At 40.2% G+C, this 27904-nt stretch overlaps 1 protein-coding gene across 2 annotated transcripts; it reads left to right on the top strand.

The window, feature by feature from the left end:
- Positions 1 to 340: 340 nt before the first annotated feature.
- LOC114571107 (leukemia inhibitory factor receptor) lies at positions 341 to 27904 on the top strand. Of its 2 annotated transcripts, XM_028601912.1 has the most exons (18): positions 341 to 403; positions 523 to 726; positions 5039 to 5190; positions 5301 to 5451; positions 5578 to 5850; positions 5956 to 6079; positions 9390 to 9532; positions 9644 to 9777; positions 9877 to 10030; positions 10130 to 10191; positions 19790 to 20012; positions 21474 to 21653; positions 21964 to 22065; positions 23560 to 23724; positions 24726 to 24854; positions 24998 to 25091; positions 25233 to 25284; positions 26721 to 27904. In XM_028601912.1, the coding sequence occupies exons 2-18, from the start codon at positions 633 to 635 to the stop codon at positions 27204 to 27206; spliced, it is 2718 nt and encodes a 905-aa protein (XP_028457713.1). In that variant the 5' UTR covers positions 341 to 403; positions 523 to 632; the 3' UTR covers positions 27207 to 27904. The 2 variants fall into 2 exon arrangements, with proteins under 2 accessions (XP_028457713.1, XP_028457714.1); XM_028601913.1 differs by lacking the exons at positions 24998 to 25091; positions 25233 to 25284; positions 26721 to 27904 and adding an exon at positions 24110 to 24152 and having other exon boundaries at positions 24726 to 24765.

The following is a 27904-nucleotide window of genomic DNA, read 5'->3' as shown; positions in this document are numbered from 1 at the left end:
GGAGAAAAAATCCTAACAAATAAAGAGGACTTTTCTTACTTGTCTTGATAAAGACCTGCCACACTCAGATACTGAAACAATTGTTTAGTAAAGTAATTTATTAAGAATACATACATTCTGAGTGCATGTAAGGCATGTCTGATCTGGCCACCGTGAGTCACGATTACCAAAAGGCAGCCTCTCCACTTCCTGCATTGAAGCCCACATGGATTCCACAATAACTATGAGCTCCAACAGCAAATGGATTTCCAAGGCTGTACCATTGGCTACTTTTAAAGGGAGTGTTTCCTGCAGGGTGTAACTTGACACTGTAACTCTTTCAGTTTTACTCTTACCCCTTATTGCCTTCACATTAAATTCATTCCGTGTGCAAGATCCATGACAACCAGTCAGACATCCTCATGTAAGTATTTAAAATTAATCCTTATAAAAATGCCTCAGGAGTCAAGAATAGTCCCTTTCTTTATTATTTTGGCACTGAATGAACTGATAATTCTTTTTGCTAATTCTTTTTTTAAACAGGTATCAAGTGTAGTAAGTGGATGTTTCTGATGTCTTGTCTATGATGACAGCACTAAATCAATGAGGGCTTGCTGACAAGTTTACATTAAAGGAATAACAGCTGATCCCAAATGGTCCTTGTAAAGGGGATTATGATGATCCCATGGTTATTACTGGTCTCACTGTTCTGCAAGAGCACACAGGATGGAAATGGCCAAGAAAGTGGTGAGTGCATCATCCTTTAACTTCTAGGAATAACGGCATTAGATATGCTTTACAGCTGAGACTATACTGTATGAATAGTATAAGAATGTTGCCATATTTCCATGCAAATCTAAAATGCAAATTACATTGTATTTTAAAGAAGACAATGGTCTCTATTTTACATTTACTGTAGATTATGAATGTATTATGCAGCCTATTTACTGTGATTATAATCAGAATTGTTTAAACCCAATTTTTGGTTCTAATAGTACTTTTTCAAAATGTTTTCATAACATGTACTGGCATGCTATTGGCAATATGAATAGATAGCCTGCGGTATATTTAATATTAGCATGCAGTTTTGGTTAAATTGGTGGAGTTGTGGTCATAAACCTCCTCAGCTTAAATGTGACATACAGTTGAGGACCAGGAATCCATTTCTGGGGGTCCAATGGAGGGTAGATGCTAGATTGGACTCGCTAGACGTGTCGATGTCACCACAGGCATACTGCGACACCAGTCAACAGACGTTAATGCAGTGTTTATGTTTTACATACACATTGGTTGCTGATGTTGATCAACGCATTCTAAGCATTGCCGCTCGGCGTCATGGAGCTCATAGCCAGCCGGCGTCCTGTGAACACCCGCTGGCCTCCTAATTTCGTAGGATATCATACGTTTTGGTGTGCATACATTTTCGTACGATATCATACGGACCTGTTCATAACTGTACGTACACACCGCAGCCGACTTGAGCTGCAAAGAAGCTCTGGCCGCCCTGTCGAGGACGCCTGTCAAAAAGTCCGGGGAAGCTGTTTGACGCTTTGGCCGCTCTGACGTGGGAGCATTCTTCGATCATGTTCAACACACGATGGAAGAAAAAGCACAAGCAGCCACTGCACGACCAATACACTGACACTAGAAACCTTTTATAAATGACATATATAAGGACATCATTTGTATTGTTTGTTGGTCACAGCGGTGTCTGTTAGCAGTTAGCCGCTGAACCGCAGCAGAATGCAGGCAGAGCGAGCAGCCGCCAGCTGTTGACCCGTGCAGGACTTCACCGTGAGCGGACTGTTTAGAGACCATGTGACGGCACGTTAACTGGTCCCTATAAGCAAACAACGTCACATCATAAATGATAGGGGAACCCAGCAACGGCGATTATGAGATTTCCCTCCATTTTCATGGAACTAATGTCTTGGTAGGGACAAAAGTTTACATCGTATGTTTCTCCTGAATCAGCCAGCGAGAAGGACGTCTATATTCCGAATGGTTGCTGCCGTTTGCCGCTGCTTGCCGCTGAACCGCGTCATAGCTCATTACCATAAAGTTGACCAAAGTTCAACTTTCTGATTGACGCTCAAAACGCCCAAAACGGCCAAAACGCGACGCCGACAGTTTTGACGCTCCTTGCAGCTGAGAGAAGCCAGCTTCCATTGAAAATTAATGACTTCCAGTATCTTTAGACGCCCAAGTCGGCGGCGGTGTGTACGTACAGTAAGCCGCTACAGAGCTTTGTGAGGCCGGCTACAGACCTCCGTTGTATCAGCTATAGTTGGTGGTTCAATTACCCCCCAAAAATAGGTGACTTTAAGCCGAAAATTAAGATTAGGCACCAAAACGACTAGTTTAAGATTCAGTGATGGGAGTAACGCGTTACAAAAGTACCGCAATTACAGTAATGTATTCCTTTTTGTGGTAACACAGTAGTGGCGAAAACATTTCGGCACAGAAAAGAAAGTCCACAAGTGTTATTTCCTGTAGCTGGAGTTGGTGGTTGAAATGACTGCAGAGACATTATGGACATTATTTTCTGGAGTTTTTTACGCTGCATTGAAGCGAGCTGTCCCGTCACTGTTCCCGTGGTCAGAGCCAGAACCAGAGACGGTAGCCTAGGGACATCTGTGTCCTGTCAGTGCCGACAGCAGTGTGTCCGAGCTGCTGACAGATAACATGTCGGGAATTAATGTTGAGGCTTACTACACGTAATGTCATTACATTTTATCAGCGGTGGAAAGTAACTATACTGTAGGCTACTTCGATTCAGTTGTAAGGTGATTTTGTCATTTTCTCCTACTTATTAGGCTACTTCTAGTCCACCATAATTCAGAGTCAAGTAGGCTATTGTACAATTTACCTAACTATTTATTTTATAGCTTTAGTTACTTTGCAGATTCAGATTAATAATACAAAATAATATGACTAAATTATGATGTATATAGTGGATTAAAAATTATACTTTATTGATCCAGTGGTGAAATTCACAAGCTGCCTGCCTAAGTCATACTTCTGCTTTTATTTTGGTGAAAGTAAGACTGTTGTCAATGCTAGCAGTTAGAGGCAGTTGGACATCTGTTGTCTGAAAGGGATATAATGGAAATATAACTTGTTTTGCAAATCACACATCCATGCCTGTTTTTGTTATCTCACCAACAGAAGCTACTGAGACCTTGAACTTCCCCTTGGGGATCAATAAAGTATCTATCTATCTATCTATCTATCTATCTATCTATCTATCTATCTATCTATCTATCTATCTATCTATCTAGAATTAGCTATGGCTTCTTCTGTTTCAACAAAGATAGAAAGTCTCCTGATCACACACTGGCCCTTATCTCACGTTTCCCCCATCCAGTATGGCTAAGACAGACAGCTTCTACTCTTTAGAGGAATGTCATTGTTTGTTTCATTGATTCTTAAGTGCTTCACCAGCACTTTCCTGTCAGCTAACACCTTAAAATAGAGCAGTACTTTCCATTGTTATGGGCTGCATCTACAAGCTCAAGTTGTCTTGGATTCTCAGATCTCAAGTAATATATATATATATATATATATATATATATATTTTTTTTTTTTTTTTTTTTTTTTTAAATACGCGCACACACACACACACACACACACACAGAGGTTAGATCATATATTGGAGAACCTAGTAACCTCGACTTTCCAGTTCTGGGATTGCTCCGGTGCCACAGGAAATTTGGCCGGATGGGGGGGGACCCACACTAACACACACATGCATAAATGAACACATCCCTAAATAATAAATAAAATAAAAAATGCTGTCTGTTTAGTTATAGGTTTTAAATATCTGTCCATATTTATTCATAAGGTCTGTTGTACTATGCCTTTACATTTTTAATACAGTAGAATATACTTTTTGTTTCATATTGCTAAATAACTTTATTTTTTTTTATATTTGCCATACAAATTGATTAATATAATTACAATAAATCCATCCTAATATTGTGTTAATGTTCATATAACTGCTTATTGTGTTTTGAGTGGGTTGATGCTTTGGCAACATTGTTATTGAAATTTTCATGCCAATAAAGCCCCTTTTAATTGTAGAGAGAGAGAGAGAGAGAGAGAAAAGAGAGGCAGCAGGCTGAGGAGTGTTTCGTGCGGTCAATAGGCTATAATACATCTGAGGTTTTGTGTTATCTAAAAGATTTTCAATAAAAACAAGGTTCATATTTGCTCATGTCTCACAGCCCTGTTGATTAGAGGGGGGGAATCCTCTGACAGGGGAACACAGCGTTTTGAGGTGTCACCATCAAGGCCACCAATATCTGGCAGCTACAGGTCCCACTCCTGACAATATAGGCATTTTTGTAAAGGGGCACAGCATCATGCACAGCACCGACAGGAAAACCACCAATTTCCCAGAGCGCTGGAGGCTATGTAGGCCTAGCTGCTTCACCCTCCTCTGCCTGCTGCCTCTCTCTCTCTCTCTCTCTCTCTCTCTCTCTCTCTCTCTCTCTCTCTCCCGTCGTCTGCTTTTCATCACATTGTGGGTTCATGAAAGAGGACTGTACTCAGACCAGGTTCGCTTCAGAGGGGTCTGAGTCCCTTTTTTTAGTGTTCACATGCGCAAAAAATGCTGACTAATAGTACCCTTTAAGTTTACTTGACAAAAAGTTTCCTTCATGTGGCGATGACGATGAAGTTTAGGCACCAAAACGACTAGCTAAGATTAGAAAAAAGATTGTGGTTTTGGTCAACTATCTCCAGTTGTACTCCCGGGACACAAACACCCGTTTGGTGGATGAAAGTCATGTGTTGAGTAATGAACTCCACTCCACCGCTTGAAAGCGCTGTGTTTTACAACCCAGACATCCACCCTAACCACCTCCCTACACGTGATTCACACTCTTATAAATAAGCAGTCAATGTGGTGTATACAGCATCAAATACGAGGAATACATACGAATTACAGTGCATTACTTTTTGTATGTAAAAATGCTTCATGAGAACAACCTGCTTGCCTCTCTGCGGTTTATGATAAGGACGGTGCTGTAAAATGCACTATGATTATTTTCCTCAGGTGTCCTGCATTGTGGAGCTCAGAATCTGAAACTAACCGGCTCCGATCAGATGATCCTGTTAACATGGGAAGACACGCCTTCATGCTCTGCAGTACAGGATGTGCTGATCTATGAGCTGGAAGTTCTCATAGCGGACAAGAAAGAACATTATGTAAGTGTTCATTTGCATTACATCAACATTGCTGACTTCCATGACAATAACCTCAGCTTCTGGAGGAGCCAAACAAACACACCTCTGATTTGGTTATGGAAATGTTTTAGGATGAAGTTGCTGTGACACCTGACCAGGTAGGATCTACTCACTCCTGGAACTGGACGTCATATTTGGCATTGGAGTGTGCTTCCCATTCAGTGAGGCTCAGGTCCCGATACAAAAACCACACAAGCCAATGGAAACAAGAGACTCGTCCTGGTTAATATTCATTTAACTTACCTCCATGTTTTGATAATCAAAACATTCAAGCTGTCATTATTACACGTTTGAAAGTCCTGGTGCTGCTTCAGATGCTTATAATGTCCTGTTATTATGCTTTTGCAGGGCATGAAACATCAACAACTCAGGTTTATCCAAAGGGCAAGCTCTTCCAGGTTGGCAGTACAGCCACCTTCTGCTGCGTTCTGCCTGCGGGGGAAGTTTTTGGCAAAATGTCTCTGCCTGAGTATAGTAGTGCTGATATGAACACTACCAGGATCAGCAATCAGACTTATGCCTTGACCGTCCACCTGAACCAGGCATCAAAATACAGTTGCACTGATGTAAAATGTGAACTGATTCCTGATGTTGTATATGGGGCTTGTGCTTATATTGGCAGTAAGTATGACTTAGTATTGTGCTCAATTTTGGAGTCTTAAATTGGCCTACGTCTTGTTAATAATTGCTGGCTGTTCTTTTTTTTTAATACCTGCCATCACTCAGACCCACCAAATGTCACGGACCTTCAATGTGAAACCCGAGATCTGCAATCAGTCGATTGCTACTGGACGGATAAAGACTCAAGCCTACCCTTTAAGAGTCCAACAGAATATCATCTACTTGGAAGGTATAATAAAACGTAACCGATGTAGTCACAGGTTGGAGGACATAAGCAAACAAGGCTGTAAGGGATTTGAATCTTATTAACTATTATACCATGGTCTGGGTGAATAGTCAATTCTGATTGGCTGCAGGGTGTCCATAAAAAAAGTGTTAAATGACACCTACTAAAGGAGTTCCAGTCGTAAATTAATGCACTACATTAAAACAAATAGAAAATGTGAATCTGTTATTTCCAACACTGTGTCTGCTTCAGTGCCTCGTCCTCTTAACACCACTGGATGGCGCTAACATACAAGCTGCAGGAAGTAAGTTACACTGCCCCTCCGAACTGACTTTGTTTCACAGCAAATAATGTTATCTCACATCCTAGGTGGCATTTATGAAAAAGAAAATACCTGACCCTAAAACAATTCGAACAAAAGGTTTCTCAGCTTTTTGTAGTACTAGGTGTCCTTAATAACATACTAAAACTTTACCAAAGTTTGACAACTAAAAGGTGTAATTTTCAAGATGGCGTCCAAGATGGGCAGGAAGCCCTTAAAATATCTTAACTCCTTCATTATTTGACCTTTCCAAGTAATCTTGGTGTCTAACCCCATGTTTTCTGGGTCTATGAATCCACTGGACTTGTCTAAATTGCACTGACATGATTACATACTTATGGAATACATGATTTTGTGAGATTACTGTAAGGTGTTATCTTTGTTTGGGGTGAACCAGAGATGTATAAGATTTAGCCAATGTCATGTAACTCCTATTCAGTACGTGGTTTTGGACACATACCCTTTTTTTGCTAAAACACAGACTTGGCATTCAATGTAAAAGTTATTCCACCCAAAAGTAACTTCAATTGGAGTTGTATAACTTTGATCATAAACAACTCTGAATTAGCCTGAACAGAGGCCTGTGTGTGAACCCTCTGAAATGGTCACTCATTTCAATTTGAATAAGGTAATACATATGTAATGCATCCTCTATAGATGTGGTGGCATTATAAACCCAACAAAACTAAATTCACAATTTTCAGCAATTCAGAAGATGGTGGAAGAGAATACTGACATTTGATATTGCTTACCTCACTGAAATGTTGTTGGCAGCACAATGTATACCATTTTGCTCAAACAAAATTCCTCCTTGACTACTTAAACAACTGCCTGCCGAACACAACGGTGCAGTTGCAGGGCATATGGACTACCATGCATGCCTGCTTGTGGACCGTGTCAAGTTGGGAATTGTGAGAATCAACCTCTATGGGAGGAAGAGTGTGACGACTAATGGTAAATCTAGTGAAGGTCACAGTGCAAAAGAGTATACAAAATAAACCAGAATAAGAGGAAACAACTGAAGAAAATAGAAAAAGATATAAATAAATAAGAAAAGTATTAAAACAAAAGAAAAAAAAAACCTTCTTTATTGAATTCAAAGAATGGTTATGAACCACAGAAACCACTAACACTAGGCAAAACAATATGAGAAAGGAGAAATATGCAATTACTTAAGGGAAATTGTATTATTAAATTGTAAGAAATTGTATTCACCCTTATTTTTTGCATGAATATGCTTGTAACCAATTGCTTTAATACATAATTGTACTTGTAATCACTTATCTATCATGCAAACATGCTAATTAGAATATTACATGGTCAAAACATGTATCAGGCACCAGTATTCCTGGTCTAGGAGGAATACAAAGGAGTAATGGTCATTTTAAGGACCTGACGGCCGCCATTTTGAAAATGGGGCCTTTCTTGGAGTCAAACTATGGTAAACTTTTAGTATGTTTTTAAGTAAATCTGATACTACTGTTAACTGGTGATGGTAAGATGAAGCTTCTCGAACCACTGTCTTTATTTTCTGAGCTCACTAGATGGCGCTCTCTGTTCAACAAAGGGTTGAAAACACACTGAATTGCCATTCCATTAACCTTTTTCTTTGAACAGAGAGTGCCATCTACTGAGCTCAGAAAATAAAGACAGTGGTTCGTGAAGCCTCATTTGCACATCACTACTGTAAACTACTGAGAAATGTTGTGTTAGACTTTTTTTGGGGTCTAGCCATATTTGCCACTGACTATGGCTTTCACTTTTCGCTACTTCAGGCTGCGGAAGACAGTAGGCTAACGTTACAGATCGCGGATAAAATTGTTCGTAAAAGTTGTTATATTGTTTTGGGGACAATGACATGGCTGGATAGCTAGCTTGTCTTGATGTTAAACATACTGTCAATTGTTTTTTACTGATTGCCAACTGTACACAATGTTATTGACTTTGAATCTTGCTAGCATAGCGTTAGCATTCTGGCTCGTAGCTGAGCTGAAGGGTTCTACAAGCTGAGCGGACTATATAAATATCTCCCGTTGCAAGTCGTATCTAAAGTCCTAAGAACCTTATGGGATGGGAATGATTTTTCCAGGTATTAGACCTTCAGGCATAACCAGGCAAACGGAGTTATTGTTTGGAAAAACTTTAGATTTTGATTGTAAAACGTATTAAAATATGAATGAATGTTTAAGAAAAATACATATTTGGCAAGTGAGCATGGTATAAGCGGGTTAAGGGTTCGAGGTGTCCATTGTCAGTTATTAATGGACGACGGCGAGGCATGAACCACCCAATGCCTCCGCCAAAATTCATTAATAGCTGACAATGGACACCTTGTCTGGCATTAACCCTTACTTAAATACTTCAAAGTACTACTCCGATTTATTGTTGCACTTTGAAAACACTGTTCGACTCATATAGTGGACGGTTTAATTGGAGATTCAGGTGTTGGACTTCAAAATTCCAGTGGATTTGTGAGGACTATGGTTAACTGCTCCTCAGATCTCTGCAGGGTAAATCCAGACAGCTAGCTAGACTATCTGTCCAATCTGAGTTTTGTGCAAATGTTTCACCTAAACAAGTTATTTGCAAGAATATTTTGCATATATATATATATATATATATATGAATCAGAATATTCTCTGCAACTGGAACTTAAGGTAGCCAAAGACAATTGTGATTGGTTTAAAAAATGCAATCAACCTAGAGCATTTTTTTCTCCTATCCTAGAATTTATTTGTGGTATAGCCAGACAACAGGTCTGTGGAGTAAGGTCTACAGTCATGTCAAATGTCGGTGCTAGATGTAGGAAGAACAGATTTTACAGCTACAAACTGCAGCTTTCTCCATCAATATAGAAATGTATTGCTTTAATCAATCATATTTATCATCATAACTGATTGGACATCCACATAAAAGGTGGCAAATGTATTTTTGAGCATTTTATTATGTATCAAACGAAAAAGTTAGACTCTCTTGACATTTGTATTTCAGTCCGACAATCTGTGCAAAGTGGCCTGAGACGAGATGCTCTCAAGAAGTGCGAGTCGATGCTCGCGTGAGAAACTGGACGTTAACAGCAAGTAATCCTTTGGGCGAGGTGAAGCTTTCCGACACTGCAGACCTGACTGAAAGAGGTATACCTTTTTAAAATATTAGCATTTCTGTGTGGAAAAATGCTTATTTGGTGATTGACATCACTTTTTAATCATTAAATACAGCTGATTGTTGTTTGTCTTTTGTTTCAGTGCACATGTTCCCTCCTGAGGGAGTGACAGTTTTGAGTGTGAATGCCAGAAATGTCAGCCTGGACTGGAAGTGGACGGTGCAACAGTACTATAATCTCAGTTTAATATGCCAAGTGAACATTAAAAACACCATAGTGAGTTGACGAAAAAAGACACATTATTAGCAAGACTTTTAAAGTTGGATCCTTTTCTGAACTATACTAACATCATCATTCTTGTACTTGTGTTCCCAGAGTGAACACTTTGGAGTTGGTCTTAATTTCACAGTTTTGAATGATCTGATACCAAATTGGACATATAATGTGGGAATACGATGCAGAACAGCACAACATTTCTGGAAATGGAGCAGCTGGAGCACAACTGTCAACTTCCATACAAAGGGCGATGGTAAGAAACAAAAAAGTATAAACTTTTAGTCAATAATGGCAATTGAACAGATACGGTTTCCATCTTTTTCTGGGCACTAATTGTCTCTTTGTCCTATAGTTCCAGATGCTCTTGATGTGTGGATGCAGGTGATGGACAACCAAATTATAACCATCTGGAAGGTAGGTCAGATGAGTGGGCACCACTTTCTAATAAACTGCTCTTCATAAAGGCTTTATCAGTTGTAATGAATTGCTTTACTTGGTTGGTTGGTTGTTAGTAAAACATTGACTAATCCGTTAATGAAAAAACATTTTGGGTTGCCAGGATGTGAAAACTCTCTGGTTCTCTGCTTACCCTCCTCCAGCATGACGCTTGTCTTTTTAGCTCCTCAGTTCATCAGGAGGACCACGCTAATTTGACCTCTGATGATATGACCTCTAAAACTCCAACTCTTTAGAAATAAGGCTATTAACGTTGCAGCTTGTTACAGACCCCCCTTAGCCCCAAGCAGTGCCCTGGACACCATTTGCGAACTAATCGCCCCCCCATTTAACTGCAGAATTATTACTGTTAGGATATTTCACCCTGGATATGCTTAACACCCCAGCCACACTACTTGCTAAGCTTGATGCCCTCAACCTTACACAAATTATAAATGAACCCACAAGAGTCAATCTCAAATCCGTAAACAGAGGCACCCTGATAGATATTATCCTGACCAACTTGCCCTCTAAATACACCCCCACTGTCAGCTGTGTCCCAGAACACAGGGCTGGTGGAGTGGCAGGTAGCGTAGGTGACGTTGACTTCCAACAACCGCGCACGGAGAAACAACACAGTGTTAACACAAGGAAAACTTTGATAACAAAAGGTTCACTAGAGTACTCAAGAGTTTGGCCGAGAGTAGTTACCACGTGAGTGACTGAAACAAACTGGCGCCGGCTGCCTGGATCTCAGGAGTACCTGAGCTGGAGCTTCATTAGAAGATCACATGCAGCTGCGTTGGAGAGCCAGGTGCCCTGGAGAAAGCCACACCTGCCCACACACTCCCACACACACACACAGAACACCAAAAAAGGAAACACTACTACCTGAGTCACGGATAGGCCGTGACACAAGCCTATCTGACTGACCTGAACCTTGCAGCTTGGGAGAACATTAACCTCATTCCAACAGTGTCATTCAAAACTGATTTCCTATCTGTCCTAAATAAGCATGCCCCATTTAAAAAGTTTAGAACCAAGAGTAGATACAGTCCCTGGTTCACTCCAGAGCTGACCACCCTCAACCAACATAAAAACATCCTGTGGCGAACTGCATTAGCCTCGAGCCACCCCCATACCATGCAAGTCTTTAAAGAAGCCAGGAACCGGTACACTCAGGCCTAGTCCACACGGACACGGGTATTTTTATAACCGTGACTTTTTTTACACGGTTCGGCCTTCCATCCACACGAAAACGCAGTTTCAGGGCACTGTAACCGAACATTTTTGAAAACTCCGGCCAGGGTGAGCATTTTCAGAAACGGCGGTTACAGTGTTGACGTGTGGACAGTATAACCGGGTTTTTTGCCTTGCGACGTCAGAGTGTGCGCCGTTATCCGCTGTGTTTGACGTCATATTGTGCGCCGCTAACTGCTTTGTTGATGTTTGTTGACGATTCTTTGCAATGGCTTGACAGCGTGTTTTTGTGTTTTCATGTGGACGGAGATTTATTTTAAACCGAGCATGTGTGGACAGGTTTTTTTTTTTTAAAACAGAGGAGAAAAAACTCTGGTTATAAAAATACCCGTGTCCGTGTGGACTAGGCCTCAGTCAGTCTGAGTAGCTAAGTCTCGCTACTTCAAACTGAAATTTGCTTCTTGCAGTGCCAATTCAAAAAAATTCTGGGACAATTTAAAAACCATGGAGAACAAGAACACCTCCTCCCAGCTGCCCACGGCTCTGAAATTAGGTAATAATATCAACACCAACAAGTTTATGATAATAGAGAACTTCAACAAGCATTTCGCTGAAGCTGGTCATGCTTTCCATCTGGCGGCTGGCCCCCCAGCAAACTGCCCTACAGCCTCCGCAGCTACACGTCCTCACTCCCCACCACGCTTCTCCTTTAGCCCTATCCTAACAGCTGATGTGCTGAGTGAGTTGCAAAATCTGGACCCATAGAAATCAGCTGGGCTAGACAACCTGGACCCCAATTTCCTAAATGTATCTGCAAATATTATTGCTTCCCCCATTACCAACCTGTTTAACCAGTCTCTCGCATCTTTCTTGGATTGGAAATCCGCCGCAGTCATCCCTCTCTTCAAAGGGGGAGACACACTTGACCCAAACTGCTATAGACACATATCTATCTTACCCTGTCTTTCGAAAGTCCTCAAAAGCTTGGTCAATAAACAGATTACCAACCAAGTCGGATCCCACCGTATCCTTTCCACTATGCAATCTGGCTTCCGTGCCGGTCATGGGTGTACCACACCCACCCTCAAGGTCATAAACGACATCACAGTCGGCATCAGAGGTGTCAAAAGTATTCACATTCATTACTCAAGTAGAAGTATAGATACTAGGGTTTGAAAAGACTTTTGTAGAAGTTGAAGTATCATCTCAAGCTTTTTACTTAAGTAAAAGTGTAAAAGTACTGGTTTCAAAACTACTTAAAGTATAAAAGTAAAAGTATTGTAAGGCAGATATCTTCAACCAGGGGTCCTCAAAGTCATTGCAGGGGGGCCTCCAAATTATTGTAAATTTTTGAGTCTTTTTATTATCTTTGAGTCTTTTAAAATTAAAATGCCTTAACATAATTCCAACATATTATTAGCAAATATAAATTCCCACTGATGATAAGCTTACTGGCCTATAGGTAAGGGAGTCCCTAAGATATCAGCCCACAGATACAGTTAATCCTAGATTTACTGTGCCACATACAGTATGTAACATTAAAATATTATAAAATCATGCCAACAATTCATATTTTAATAGCTTATGAAAAAAGGGTATGTAAGAAGGCTTTAGGTTGCCCTAACTGTTATTGTAGGCCCAGTTTAATAGGCAACTTAATTTCATACAATAGTAGGGGGTCCCTGCTACATCTCACTTTAAGTTAAGGGGTCCTTGGTTTAAAAAACGTTGAAGACCCCTGATGTAAGGGGGAAACAATGCCATGGACAACAGCTTAACCCCAAAACGTTAGGACAAAATCATATGACTATAATAATGTAATATTAAAATCATACCTGCAAACTCAGAAGGGCTGAAAAAGGTGACACATCTCTGCGTCTGTGTTTTTCAGACAACGGCAGCTACAGTCTGGTGTTACAATCCTCTCCAGTGAAATACAGACACACTTTTACACCGTTTAGCTGTCAGCATTTTAACCGTGTTTACTCCAGCTGCTAGCTAACCGTAGGCTAACGTTAGCTGCTGCCAACTGTAGTGTTAACTAGCGTCCCGTGCGGCAATGTTTCAGTTCCCTCTAACGTCCGTTTTCGGAGCATCAGAGAGAAGCGCAGGCATCTAAGTGGCACCTAAATAAGGCACCGAAATCCGTGTTGCTATTCGGTCCGGTAGATAACGGTCGTTAAGGCACCGGTGGCGTATTAGCACCGGGTCTGTGCAGGTTTGATGGATCGCGTACAAACCAATAGGGTGTCGGAATGACTAATACTTCCCATCCAACCACAATCACATTCACTCTCTCCGGATGGAGAGATTTGGATAGGTTTTTTTGTGTGTGTTTTTTTGAACGATGACAAGCCGGAATGAAAACAAGCCAAACTGAAATATGAGTAACGAGGCTATTTTTAAAATGTAAGGAGTAGAAAGTACAGATAATTCCGTGAAAATGTAAGGAGTAGAAGTAAAAAGTATGCTGTAAAATAATTACTCCAGTAAAGTATAGATACCCAAAATTTCTACTTAAGTAAGGTAACAAAGTATTTGTACTTCGTTACTTGACACCTCTGGTCGGCATTGACAAAAAGCATTACTGTGCAGCTGTCTACATTGATCTGTCCAAGTCCTTTGACTCTGTTAACCATCGTATTCTTATCAACCGACTCAACAACCTTGGGTTCTCTCATGACTACCTCGCGTGGTTCAATAACAATCTTTCTAATAGGGTCCAGTGCATAAAATCTGAGGGCCTGCTGTCTGAACCTATGGATGTCTGGTTAGACAGTTCCCTCTCCTTCCAGCACCACATAAACCATTTTCAATCTAAAGTTAAGTCTATTCCACAACAGGGCCTCTTTCACTCATGCTGCCAAACTCGCCTTGGTGAAAATGACAATTTTACCAATTCTCGAGTTTAGTGATGTCATTTACAGAACTGCCTCAAACTCTCCTGAAAAAAACTGGATGTTGTATACCATAGTGTCATTCATTTTGTGACCAGAGCCCTCTATAACACCCACCACTGCAACCTCTAAGCATTAGTTGGCTGGCCCTCGTTAAACACTCGTCGCTTAACTCACTGGTACCAACTCATCTACAAATCCTTGCTAGGCAAAGTCCCCTGTACCTAATGGCTGGACTGGAATGCACTTCAAAAAACCCTGAAACTCAGAAACTTTATCTCACTAACTGCCATCAAAGTACGTCTGTCTGAGCTCCTGTCCGATCACTGTACGTGCTAACTGTTCTCCATTATTCATGCTCTGTTTTCGCACCCATTTATTGCATTATTGCATTCCATTAACTCTGTCACACCCCAGTGCATATTTGCATAGATGCACATCTTCACCTGAATTGCTGTCACATTCTGTTTCCTCCCTTGTCTCTGTGTAGCTGTAGTTCCTGTCTTGTTTTCCCGTGTGTCTGTATGTTGCACTATTCCCCCGCCCTGGTATGCTCAACTGTTATCCCTCCCACCTTTGTTGTCACACAATTTTTGTACACCACAATCTGCACCAACTGTATATTGACTCTTTAATACATTTCAGCATTTATATAGTCTGTCTATTCATGTATACTGTGTTATTACTGATCTACATCACCATCTAGACCACACTTTGCACCAACTGATATTTACCCTTCACTACATTCAGCATTTATATAGACTGTCTATTCCGGTTTGCTGTGTTATTACTGACCTACATCACTTATAGATCATAATTTGCACTAACTGAACTGTTCTTTTGTTTATTTTTTGTTTGACTCTTCACTACATCTCAGCAGTGTTATAGACTGTCTACTCATGTATATTGTTTTATTACCATATTACGTTCGCATATCCATCGTCTTACTTACACCTCACTTTGCACCAGCTTTGTAATGCCTACTTAATCTGCACTTTATGTAGCCTATTGTATTCTGTATTCTTGTATTGTATTGAATGTGAAACTGTATGGTGTCCTGCACGCTTATGGTTTTCTTGGCCAGGTTGCCGTTGCAAATGAGAACCTGTTCTCAACGGCCTACCTGGTTAAATAAAGGTTAAATCAAAATAAAAAATCACTGCGTAGTGGAACCAAAATCTATTAATTAACAACATATTGATATTTACAGTTTAAAGACTGAATGGATTATTGTAAAAATGTCACTATTAACTCATTCACATTTTTTATTTTCAGAAGACTTACTGATTTTTGCTGTTGCTTATCAGAAAGTGATTATTAATGACTTACTAATACCTGCAGACGTGATGGCTTGTTAGAAAGTGAGACACATTACCCTTAATTAATGACATGGTTTTGAGTTGGACTTTCTGTTGGTTTTGAGGTTCTGTTCTTGTTTCCTGTTATTGTTGTTACTTGTTCTGTTTTCTGTTGTAGCCCGTGTTTCCTCCCTTGTCTTGTCTAGCTGTAGTTCCTGTCTTGTTCTCCCGTGTGTCTGTATGTTCTATTTCCTGTTTTATATTCACGGTCTGGGTTTCTGTCTTGTCTTGTCTTATTTTACTTCCTGTGTTTTCCCTCCCTTGAGATTGCCCTGATGTGTTTCGTTTAGCCTTTTATTTCAGTTGCAACCCTGGCAGTGGGAAGCGATCGTGAGAGCAATTAAAAAATATAAAAACATAATTCAAACCGATGTGTGCATTGGCGACACATGGTTCAAGAAGCCGATATGTAATTCCCTCCCATTAAAATATATAGGCTAAATTTCATAAAAATACCCATGTTAACGGGGTTGTTGGTCTCTCAATGTTTTAACTTTTATGAGCGCACCCCTCTCTCCCCCTCTCCCCCCTCTCTCTCTCTCTGCACCGAGCTCCGCCTGATCTTCTTTAAGAATGGTGACGCCGTTATCAATCGACCTACTGATTGGTCAGTGGGCGGTGCTTTTACACCGGTTGATCTCTGATCACCAACTTAACCTGCTCCCGACCAGTATTTAGTCTCTGTGTTGTTTTTGTCTGGTGTGGGATCATTGTTCTGTTTTGCTTCATTTCAAGTTGTTTGCTGCTGCTGCTGTCGTCGTGGCTAGTCTCCTGTGTTTTGCTTCCTGGGGCCTGTTTCACAAAAGCAGAATATATAAATCCAGGATAAGTGATAAAGCAAGGCTTGACCTAGTCTAATCTGTGCAGCCTGGCTTGATGCGTTTCACGAAGGCCGAGCCAGACTGAGGAGGAGCGACTAGGTTGAGCCAGGCTGAAGTAATTCAGATAGATGCGCGTCCTCAAAAGACCGCGAGGTCGATCACAGATTTACTGATGCCAAAATGGAGAACACACATTATTTGTATAAAAAGAAAAGAAACACAGCCGCTGTAATAAAACAGCGAGAGAAAGCGAGGCAGACGATCACGGACCGAATGTCTGCGTAAGCAGCCTAAAAATATACATTAACTGACCACGGCTCTGAATTGAAACCGTCATAATCATTCCATCCAAGGCTACTAATCATTTGCACAAATTAACAGTTGTACTCTTTGCATTAAAAGTAAGCAGAAGATAATGTTACTCAGGAAATTTACCATGAAGATCAATTTTCTACAACGCTAAAATATGATGCGTAAATATGTCTTTCACTCTACTCCTCTCCCTCATGGGCTAAAATATAAATGTCCTAAGTCATATTAACTTCTACTGCTCGCTTTTAATGCAAAGTGTACAACTGTTCGTTTTTGCAAAGGACAGTGACTCATTGAATGGTTTCAATTAAGAGCAGTAGTTCATAAATGTATATTTTTAGATATATCATTCAGTCTGTCCGCTATTATCTGCCACACTTTTTCTTGCGCTTTTTAAATTTTTTTTATAGAGGACGAGTTTCCTTCTCTACATATTATATGCCTTGCTCCCTCATATATATGGACATAGAAAATAAAGACACTGAAGAAATTGGACTCTAAAATCTAGAAACTATAAAGATAATAAAGTAATCAATTCCATGCACACTGTAAACATGAATGGAACAGAGTATATTCATCAGTTATATCCCCCCCAGCAAAATATAAGGTCAAAAACCATTGGGATGTCCTCTCCCTATTGTTACATGAATGTACAGTAGCATACATCACTATATAGTTACTGGTTACATTGTACAATGTTGTATTTTAATCCAGGCTGATAACAATAGGGTAAAACCACTGCTGGGTGATCAGAAAAGGCTCCAGGATTAAATAAATCCTGGCTGGTAGTCTGGTCAGGAGCAGGCTAGCTGCACAGAATAAATCTCCATGGTGATTTATGTGCCTCTGCTTTCGTGAAACCGAGTCAAGGCTAAATTCATTCAGGATAACGGGGAAATCCTGGCTTAATCCCTTATCTTGGTTTTGTGCAACAGGCCCCAGGGGCCACATTAAGATGGGATATTCAGGTTATCCTGGATGAATTTAACTTTGACTTGGTTGCACAAAAGCAGGTTGAATTAAACCAAGTAACCATGGAGATGTATTCTTTGCAGCTAGCCTGGTCCAGAGCAGGCTAACAGCCAGGCTAAAATTAATCCTTGTGTCTTTATGTGTTAAATCAGCTGCCGCTCTGATCCGAAAGAAACGTGTTTAACAGTTATTCCGTTGTCTTTTGAATGTGTTCTGCTTTATTTTTATTAACATGCATTACTTGTCACTATTGCTGTCATGAGTTTGATTTAAATAGCGTCAATAACGACGACAATGGCACCTGACCAATCGTCCGTATTTTACGAGATGGGAGTGAGAATGTGTTCAAAGCTTCTTAATCATTTTATATATAATAATACATTTAATTTATATAGTGCTTTACATAGTAGGCTAAAAGACACTTTACAGTAAAACCAGCACATTTAGCACATATGTTAGCACAATGTTGAGTGACTAGTAGATTATTTAAAATCCATACGCATTCAGTCGGTCCGCTACTGTCTGTCAGGCTTTTTCTCTCTGTTTGATTGTTAACAGCAGCCATATTTCCCTTTTCTGCATATTATGTGCTTCACCTCCTCATAACTTTCCATAATTATTTGCTGCTCAGCGAGTGAAACATGTGCCGCACGCGTATTCTCCATTTCTGCATCAGTAAATCTGTGATCGATACCGTGGTCTATTTAAGAAAGCAGTGAACGTGCACTTATCCCAGCTATCTACACCTGGCTTGACATAGCTTCACCTACTTATCCTGGCTCGGCAAACGTGCAACCGATTACGCCGCGATGAGCGGATCTCATTAAGTCAAGCTGCGCTTTTTCATTTATACTGGATTTCTTTATTCAGGCCCCTGGTCTTCATTTCTGTTCGGATTATTGTTTTGTTGCTACCTGCCAACCTCTGAACACTCTTATTTGTAAGTTTTTTGTTCATTAAACTCCTTTTTTACTGCATTTGGGCCCAAGCCTTGTCCATCCCTCGGCAATCCGTGACAATGACACCATTAATGACTCACTAACCCTTTCACACTATGGCAGCAAAAGTTATTCCAATGAACGGCTTAAAACTAATCTTTAGAGCAGGGGTCTTCAACGTTTTTTTAAGACAAGGATTGCTTAACGGAGAGACACATCAGGGACCCCCTACTACATATGTTGTATAAAATCAAGTTGCGTATTAAACTGGGCCTACAATAACGTGTGGCAGGCCAAAAGCCTTTAAACATACCTTTTAGTGCATAGAACACTAAGCTATTAAATTAAATTGTTGGCATGATTTTATATATCATGTTTTAATGTTAAACATACACAGTGAATCTTTGGACTGTATTTGTGGATGGCTACCTTAGTGACTACTTTCACAAATAGGCGGCTTTATATTTGCTTATAATATGTTGGATTCATGTTAAGACGTTTTAGATTTTGAAAAAAAAAACTTGGAGGCCCCCCTGCAGTAACTCTGAGGACACCCTACAGGTCCCGGGCCCTCTGTTGAAGATCTCTGCTGTAAAGCATTAGTCAATGATTTATTATAAAGAGTATAAAGCTATTAGTAACTTAAGCAATAGCTCGCGACAGGCCTTGGTATGGTGTGATTACATCACAGCTAAGGGGCGTTATTTCAGCCCGAAAAGTGGAGGTAAAGTGGTAAAAATATTCTAAATGTAGCATCCACTTAAAGGGATGCTTGGCTGATTTGAAACCAGCTCTGTGTCATGGCAGTGTGTGCAGATAAACAGCTTCCCTCCGTGGCACCAGCTTGTCACTCAGTTTGTTAGTTCAATGTTTTTTTCTGCCAAGTGATACTTATCGTGCGAAAGAATTTGAATTATAGCCATTGCATGTGGTTATTATATAACGGTTATGAACCAATCAGATTGCTTGATCTGAGCTACTTGTACTATAAACTTTATAAAGGGGGCCTTATTAGAAGTGGTGTTGATGAGGGTCCGATCTCCATGTTAAGCTAAAGTCCTGATGTTACTTCTCTGCAGATGCCACGGGCCAACCAGAGTCATGGACGCATCGAAGACTATGAAGTGACCTGGACCAAGACCACTCAGAGAGAAAGACAAAATAGGACCAAAGTGGCTCCCAACAATTACAGTCTTGTCCTCAGTCTGGACACCACTGTCGGGTATATCGTCACAGTTACAGCTAGGAATATAAACGGCAGTTCATCCCCATCAACCATCACCATCCCCAGCTCTAATCCAGGTATGAAGCTAACTAGCTTTGTTTTTTCAGATTCTGAAAATGGCGATTTATTGTTGAACAGTTCCCTTTTACAAACTCTGCAGACGCAGAGCAATATACGCATCATTTCTGTGTCTGACTACCCAGCGAATGTAAATCTAATATTTAATCTCCTTTGCTTTGTATCTGTTCTTTAGCTCTTTAGCTGCTGATGCTCCATTGTGTTCACCAGCTAGTCTCTGTCTGTGTCCTGTCAGACAGGTAGTGTACAGTGGGTTTAGGAGAGATTTTTGATGAGATAGAGCTCATCCATAGAGCTAATAATTCCAGCTAATATTGGGCGAGAGGCGGGGTACAGACTATCACAGGGCTCACATGTAGAGAATCAGAATCAGAAAATGACATATTGCCAAGTAGGTAACACTTACAATGAATTTGCCTTTGTGGATGGTGCATACATAAACATTGAACATATTAATAGGAAATAATCAATAAATACAGAAACAAATATGTGCAATATAACTGTTTAACAGTAAGAAAAAAAGAGGCTGTATGTTGCGATATGTGCAAAAGTTCAGGACATACAGTATGTGCAGTGGACAGGTATATAGTCCAGGATGTAGGTAAATAAAAAGTGTAGTGACTAGGGGAGTGAGGGGTTAAGAGTCTAAAGGTGCATCTCACTTTCCTTAAATTGCATGCCCCACTCGTCTTAGTCGGTAGTAGGCACGGGAGAGACCCGAGGAAATCATGAGAGGGGGGAGGAAACGAGCATATGTGTTTTAGAGGCATGAGACGTCCTTTCCTCTGATGAATTCTCACGTGAATTCATCCGCAGTTTGCAACCCTTTGAGCTGCACGGCTTCCGGGAAGGCTGCTCTTGTGTTTCCTTCCTTATGTCTGCTCGCGATCCCTCCTCTGTGATTCCTCCTCTGTGATCCCTCCTTGGGGCAGAAATAAGAGCTTTGACACGGCCTTCACGAAGGAGGGACAGAACAACTTCCGGTTCAGCCGAGGAGAGAGGAGATATCAAATAAGAGACATAAGATGCAGACGGGAAGAAATGGTTTTATGGCGTGAGGTTTTGGTCCTGAAGGTCCGCAGCCTCCTGCCAGAAGGTTAGAGGTTCAAAAAAGTTTGTGTCCGGGGTGAGAGGGATCAGCCACGATCTTTTATGCCCGCCTCAGGGTCCTGGAAGCGTACAGGTCCTGGAGGGATGGAAAATTGACAGCCAATCCCTTTTTCAGAAGATAGACAACCATTCACGCTCCCATTCATTCGAGCAATTTAGAGTCACAATTGGATTCTTTAGACTGTGGGACAAAACTCACACTAACATGGGGAGAACATGCAAAAGGGGGGCAAGCCAGTCAGTGGGTTCAAATTCTATTCCCTTATGCTGTGAAGTGACTAACCACTGCACTACCCTAATTGCAGCTATATATCTATTTCAGTCCTAACTTCCAAAGTCTTTATTTTCAGACGGAACCAAAGTGAACACTTCTTCGATCATTGGCAGCAACGGTAGCTTCAACCTGTCCTGGTCTGCCAGTCCAACAGCCAGCTGTGGCTACATAGTGGACTGGTGTCCTACCTTAGGAAATTGCACTGTGGAGTGGCTGAAAGTGCCTCCCAATCAGACTAATGCCAGTATATTTTCAAGTAAGTATTATCATTTGCCCAGAAAACAGTTACATAAAATGTATTTGTCTTACAATACATCCTTGTATACAATACATCCAAGAGTCTGGGTCTGCCGAGGTTTCTTCCTAAAAGGGAGTTTTTCCTCGCCACTGTCGCAATAGCCACTGCTAATGCTTGCTCTTGAGGGAATTACTGTAATCGTTGGGGCTTTGTAAATTATAGAGTGTGGTCTAGACCTACTCTATCTGTAAAGTGTCTCGAGATAACTTGTGTTATGATTTGATACTATAAATAAAATTGAACTGAATTGAATATTTCTCCACTCTAGAAAACTTCAAAGATGGACTGAGATACACTTTGTCAGTATATGCCTGCACCCGGGGAGCTCCAGTGCTACTACAAAGAAGAGAGGGCTATGTCAGAGAGAAAAGTAAGATTGAAACGTTTGATATTTTTGTGGAGTACTTTTAGCTTAATAAATCTGTCCGTGCAATAATAAAGCACTTTGTCCAACAGTGTTTCACCTACAGTATGTGACGCTTTTTTAGATTAGATCAGATTAGATTCAACTTTATTGTCATTGCACGTCACAAGTACAGAGCAACGAAATGTAGTTAGTGTCTAACCAGAAGTGCTTAAACTGTGATTAAATAAATTAAATAACGTGCTACAGTATGAATAAATAACATATGCTACAGTATATACACAGTGCAAGGTATGAATTATGGTACACTACTGGTCAAAAGTTTTAGAACACCACCATTTTTCCAGGTTTTTATTGAAATTCATGCAGTTCAATGTTCAGTGTACTCTGAAATGAAGGAATAGAACAAATGAACAATTTAAGTTATAAAGAAATCATGGAATCAATTAATAAACCAAAATGTATTCTACATTTTTGACAAATCAAAGTAGCCCCCTTTGGCAGATATAACAGCTGAACACACTCGTGGCATTCTTTCTACAATGGAAATCAAATATTCTTCAGAAAGTTCTTCCCAACTCTGTTGCAGAAGTTCCCATAAACGTGTGGCACTTGTAGGTTGCTTTTCTTTCACTTTTCTGTCCAGTTCATCCCAAACCAGCTCAATGGGGTTTAAGTCTGGTGACTGTGCTGGCCACTCCAGTTTTTAAGCTTACCATCTTGTTCTTTTTCTGCTACGGTAGTTCTGTCATAGCTTGGACTTATGTTTTGGGTCATTATCTTGCTGTAGGATGAACCCCTGACCAACTAGGCGCATACCAGAGGGTACTGCATGGCGCTGCAAAATGCTGTGGTAGCCGTTTTGGTTCAGGGTGCCTTTCACTCTGTACAAATCACCGACCCTGGATCCAGCAAAACAGCCCCAGACCATCACGGGTTAGGGTTAGCATTTTTTCTCTGTAGGAAAGAGCAACATTCTTAAGTGTTATGATGGTCTGTCTGTCTTCCATTGTTAATTGCCTTTTTCCCGACATTTTTATAGCAACACACTACTTTCTGCAGTACAATACTGTTCAAATAATGCTCACGAGGGTACAGTACCACAGTGTGTTCCAACAATGCTTTTATACAAACAGAGGGGGTTGTAAGTAATCCAGACAAGTTGGAACACCTGTGGGAATTGGTAGCACCAACTTTCAAAGCTTGATCAACTTCCATTGCAGCTTTACATTGTTTACCCATTTCTTGTTCCCTAAAAAGGCCTTTTTGTAAAATTCTGAAATGTACATTATTTTTCAGTTTTGGGTAACCTTACTTTTTTTAACCTCAGGCAGTTCACCACTTACCTTTGTACCATTTCAAGCTATTCTTTGGACTTGACTTGCTAAAATTTCAATAAAAAAACTAAAAAGAATTGGGGTGTTCTGAAACTTTTGACCAGTAATGTAGATATGTGTCTATATGAGTGACTAATACTACAATAGTACTTTCTATTGACAGAAATACAAGACGGCCTGTTTAAATCAGTCAAGGGGCAACAGCAGGATTGGGATTACGAGGTATCCTGGGAGCCTATATCTCTAAGAGAGCAGACTGCTTTCATCCAAGGCTATGTCCTGTATTGTTTGGACAACAACAACAACAAAGTCATCAACTTCAGCACAGGTATTGTGACACCCTGTTATTTTTTGATGAAAGTCCACAGAGAACCAGGGTTACATACTATTATATATTCTCAATCTGTACACATTTACAAATATAAGAACACATTTGCATGTCAGGATACACCGTAGTATTGCAGCCACACGCAACTTTATTTCCCCCTTTTTAGCATTTACAAGCAGCATATAAACATGTAATAGATGGTTTCTAATAACACACTGTAATATAGTTGTGAGCAGATGTAAGTGTTTATTTATGCCTATAACTATAACTCAGCACCCAAATGGAGTCTGTTGAAAAAACAGATAATGAATGACAATAAAGTAAAACACAGTTATTAGAAGTTGACAAATCTGTACATTATTGAATACTTAAAATGTCCTTATAGCTCACAGACTGGATGGACGCAGCATCGGTGACGTCACCCATTGGTTTGTGGACTGCCGTTTTTACTGCACGAGTTTACATTTTGGCCGTTCACATCTTAGTATTTTTTAGCGCCGGAGTTTAAGTTTAAGATGAAAAGATGGACAACACCCAAAAACAAGTTGAGGTCTATTTTAATGTCCACAGTGTTAGCATGATTAGCATTGCTAAGCCTCTGTCCTGATTGACAGGTCCTAAAGCATCCCCTGCTTTATCGTCTATTTTTAAATAAATGGGACCATAATTTACTAAATGAACATCATGCTGTATCGAAGAAGACTTGTAATTGAGACCGTAAACTGGTTTGTAAAATGTTTATTGAGGTATTAAATCAAGGTGGAAGTGGTTTTTTTTCTCCATAGACTTTTATAGAAACAGATGAAAAGGCGCAGAAGTTGCCGGTTGTTATAGCTGCTTATGTAGTAAATGTTAAATAGGGGGACCTGAAGCGTTACGTTTATATGTAATGCAGCCCTTATGACTTTAATAATTGGAAAGCCCTCTATAGTGTTAAATTGTGACCTTGATGGTTCTTCAGGATGTTTATTACTAATGACAATCTCTTTTGTTTGGTTTAGACAATCCTGAAGCCACTAGCCTGACAGCAAGAAACCTTAAAAACGGTTCCTACATATTCACAGTAAAGGCACGGACAGCAGTTGGAGAATGTGGTGCTACATCCATCACTGCCACCTTGAATTTACTGAGTATATTACTTCTTTTCCATTTCAGATCACTATTTTTACTTGTTGTGTACAAATTAATTGTCTTATGGAAACACAATCAAATCTTGAATTTATTACTTTATCTGATCAACTTCTGTTTCTCATCTGGGCTTTTAACTCCACAGCTGATAACTTGATAGGGACGGTCTTCATTTTCCTGGCCGCTGTTTTTGGTCTCCTTTCCCTCATCACTATTGTTTGCTACAGACACTGGACATGGTAAGCAAGTCAACACATTCATTTTCTGTGCAATTAGCTCAATTGTTGTCTCTAATGGTAACTCTGATGGTTCTATTTGAATGACTGCATGATGTTGCCATACTTGTGTGACTTATTTCCATGCATTCTTACATCCAACAGTATCAAAGAGACGGTCTATCCTCCAATCCCAAAGCCAGTGTTGACATCAACGGTAGGTCCTCACAACCATTAAAAGGGTACTCCACTAATTTCACTTTCAATTTCATTAATATATCAGTTTACTTGTCATGAGGAGTATTACTCAAACTCAGAAAACTGTTGTCTTCTTGTCTCTCGTCAAACCTGTTGATATCATAGTGATGTCATCAGCATTAGCTCTAATCGGGCATAAGACTTCCAATTTTTTGACCAAGCCTGTATAAGAAAGTAAAGATGTGAAGTTTGGAAGATGTGGACATGTAAAAGGCAGTTTAATGACAGTTGCCATTGAGTGGCATTGTGAGTGGGATCCAGCGTTTTTGGATATTAGAGACTTTCTGATTCCTTTACTTTAAACATTCTCTTTAGCCATGCTAGCGGTGTGGCTTTATGGATGGAAATGCCAGACTGTTGGTCCACCACTTTGGCCCAGACTGAAATATCTCAACAAGTGTTGAATTGACAACTGTTGAATGGATTGCCTTGAGATTTTGTACAGCCATTCATGGTCCCCATGATCCTAATGACTTTGGTGATCCTGATTTTATCTCTAGCACCATCATGAGGCAGTGTTAATTTAGTTAATAATTTTGACGAAATACATTCATCGACTTTTTTTTCTATGACTAAGATGAGACAATGACGAGATGCTACCGTAATTAAAACTGTGACGATATATACATGTAATATCTAAAAAAAAAAAATGTCTAAAATGTAATTAAAAAATATTATCTTAATTTCCTCAACACATCTCCGGCTCAGTCTGGACAATTGTGCTACTATAATTGTAAGCATTTTGGTGATCACTTAAAGTGCTCATATTATTCTTTTTGGCTTTTCCCTTTTCCTTTATTGTGTTAAAGGGTTTACAAAGTGAAAAAGCCCAAAGTCCACCCCAAAGGGACTTAGCATCTCCAACAGAAAACACTGTTCACAAACTGCTCCAAACAGCTCTATTGTAGTCCAGCCTTTACTTCAGAGACAAACGTGGTCACTTTGGATCACACGTTATAATGCTCGCCTAGCTGCTAGCAATGTCACGCCCTCATACTCTTCTGACAAGCTAGCAGTACTTACTGCGCATGTGCGACTCCCAACAAAGATGGTAAAGAAGTAAGCTGATGTCTCACTCTGTAGCTAAAACAGAGAGCTCAACCCATAGGGTAAAAAGAGGAGCTGCAGCATTGTGCAGTATAACAAATATATGGTGTTTTCTGAAAATTAAACCACATAAACCTATTCTGGTACAACCTCTAAATACAATTATGAACCTGAAAATGAGCATAACATGAGCACTTTAACTTTTCCTTTAGCGCCGTCATCATGTCAAATTTTTTACTTTGGTTTATGATCAAGTACATGCCAAACTATTGTTGGTTCAGAGGTTATTTGCATTTCTAGCACAACTATCTACCAGCCATCTTTAAATTATTTTGTTTGTTTTTCCAGGGTGAACATGGATGTCGTCATTTTCAGGTGGATCAGTGTCACTATAGTGAAGCAGATATCACGGATGTTCCGGAACTGTATTGTAGAGCAGGAGCACCAATAAATGGTTTTGTCAGCCAGGAGAACATGCCATTTGTTTTTTCACAAACTCCAAAGGGTTACTACAACCAGCCCCTGAAAAGGTTCACCCCACCACCCCTCACTTTACCATCTACAGCCATCCCATCTCAGCCAGGGTTACCATCTTCTCCATTTAGAAGGGAATTTCCTAACGCGTCATACAACCTGATAATGCAGCCTGGGAATCAGCAGTCCAACTTCTGTCCTGAGCTTCAGGAGGCAACGTCTTTAGAGAGAAGCTCCGATGGATACCAGCCTCATGATCACACGGAAACCTTCACTACAAACCAGACCGAAGAAGATCCAGACAGTCCTATGTCTTGTGTCTCCACTTACATATTGTTACCACAGTCATCTTCCAGATAGCTTCTGCATGCAATGCCGGTATGGTATGTTATAAGTAGGGTAGCCAGAAAACTGAAATTTAACATGGATTTAGTGAAACACGTAATTTTTATTATGTGTATTCATTTACACAATTCAACGTTTTAAGCAAAGTTTTAGCAATCTCTAGGAATGGAAATATCTTCATGTCCACCACTCAGGTCTATACTGAAATAGCTCAACTAGTGGGTGGATTGCTATGAAATTTGTAACAGATATTCAAGGTCCCTTGTCGCTAAATCCTACTGACTTCGGTGATCCCTTCACCCCTCACGTAGAGCCACCATAAGGTAGACGTTGTTGGTTTTCATTGAAAAATGTCAACAACTATTGTATGGATTGCCATGAAATTTGTTACGGACATTTATGATCCCAGAGAACGAGTTATAACAAATTTGATGACTTTTTATCTAGCGTCATCAGGTAACAATTTCAATTTCTCCATTACTTTGCTTTATGACGAAATACCTGCAACACTATTGACATTCCCATCAGCCTCAGCTGTATTTTGCGTTTAGTGCTAAACAGCAAATGTTAGCATTCTAACACACATGATACAAAACAGTCTCTTGATAGCTTTGTTAGGGCAGGACAAATGCCAGCTTTACCATTCTTATTGGTAGAAAAGATTTGTGACCTAATTAGTGCTGTCAGTTAAACGCGTTATTAACGGAGTTAAC

Source organism: Perca flavescens, chromosome 16 (genome assembly GCF_004354835.1).
Source record: "Perca flavescens isolate YP-PL-M2 chromosome 16, PFLA_1.0, whole genome shotgun sequence".
NCBI classification, from domain to species: domain Eukaryota; kingdom Metazoa; phylum Chordata; class Actinopteri; order Perciformes; family Percidae; genus Perca; species Perca flavescens.
The sequence above is the reverse complement of the archived record's forward strand: the minus strand, read 5'-3'. Positions and strand labels throughout refer to the sequence as shown.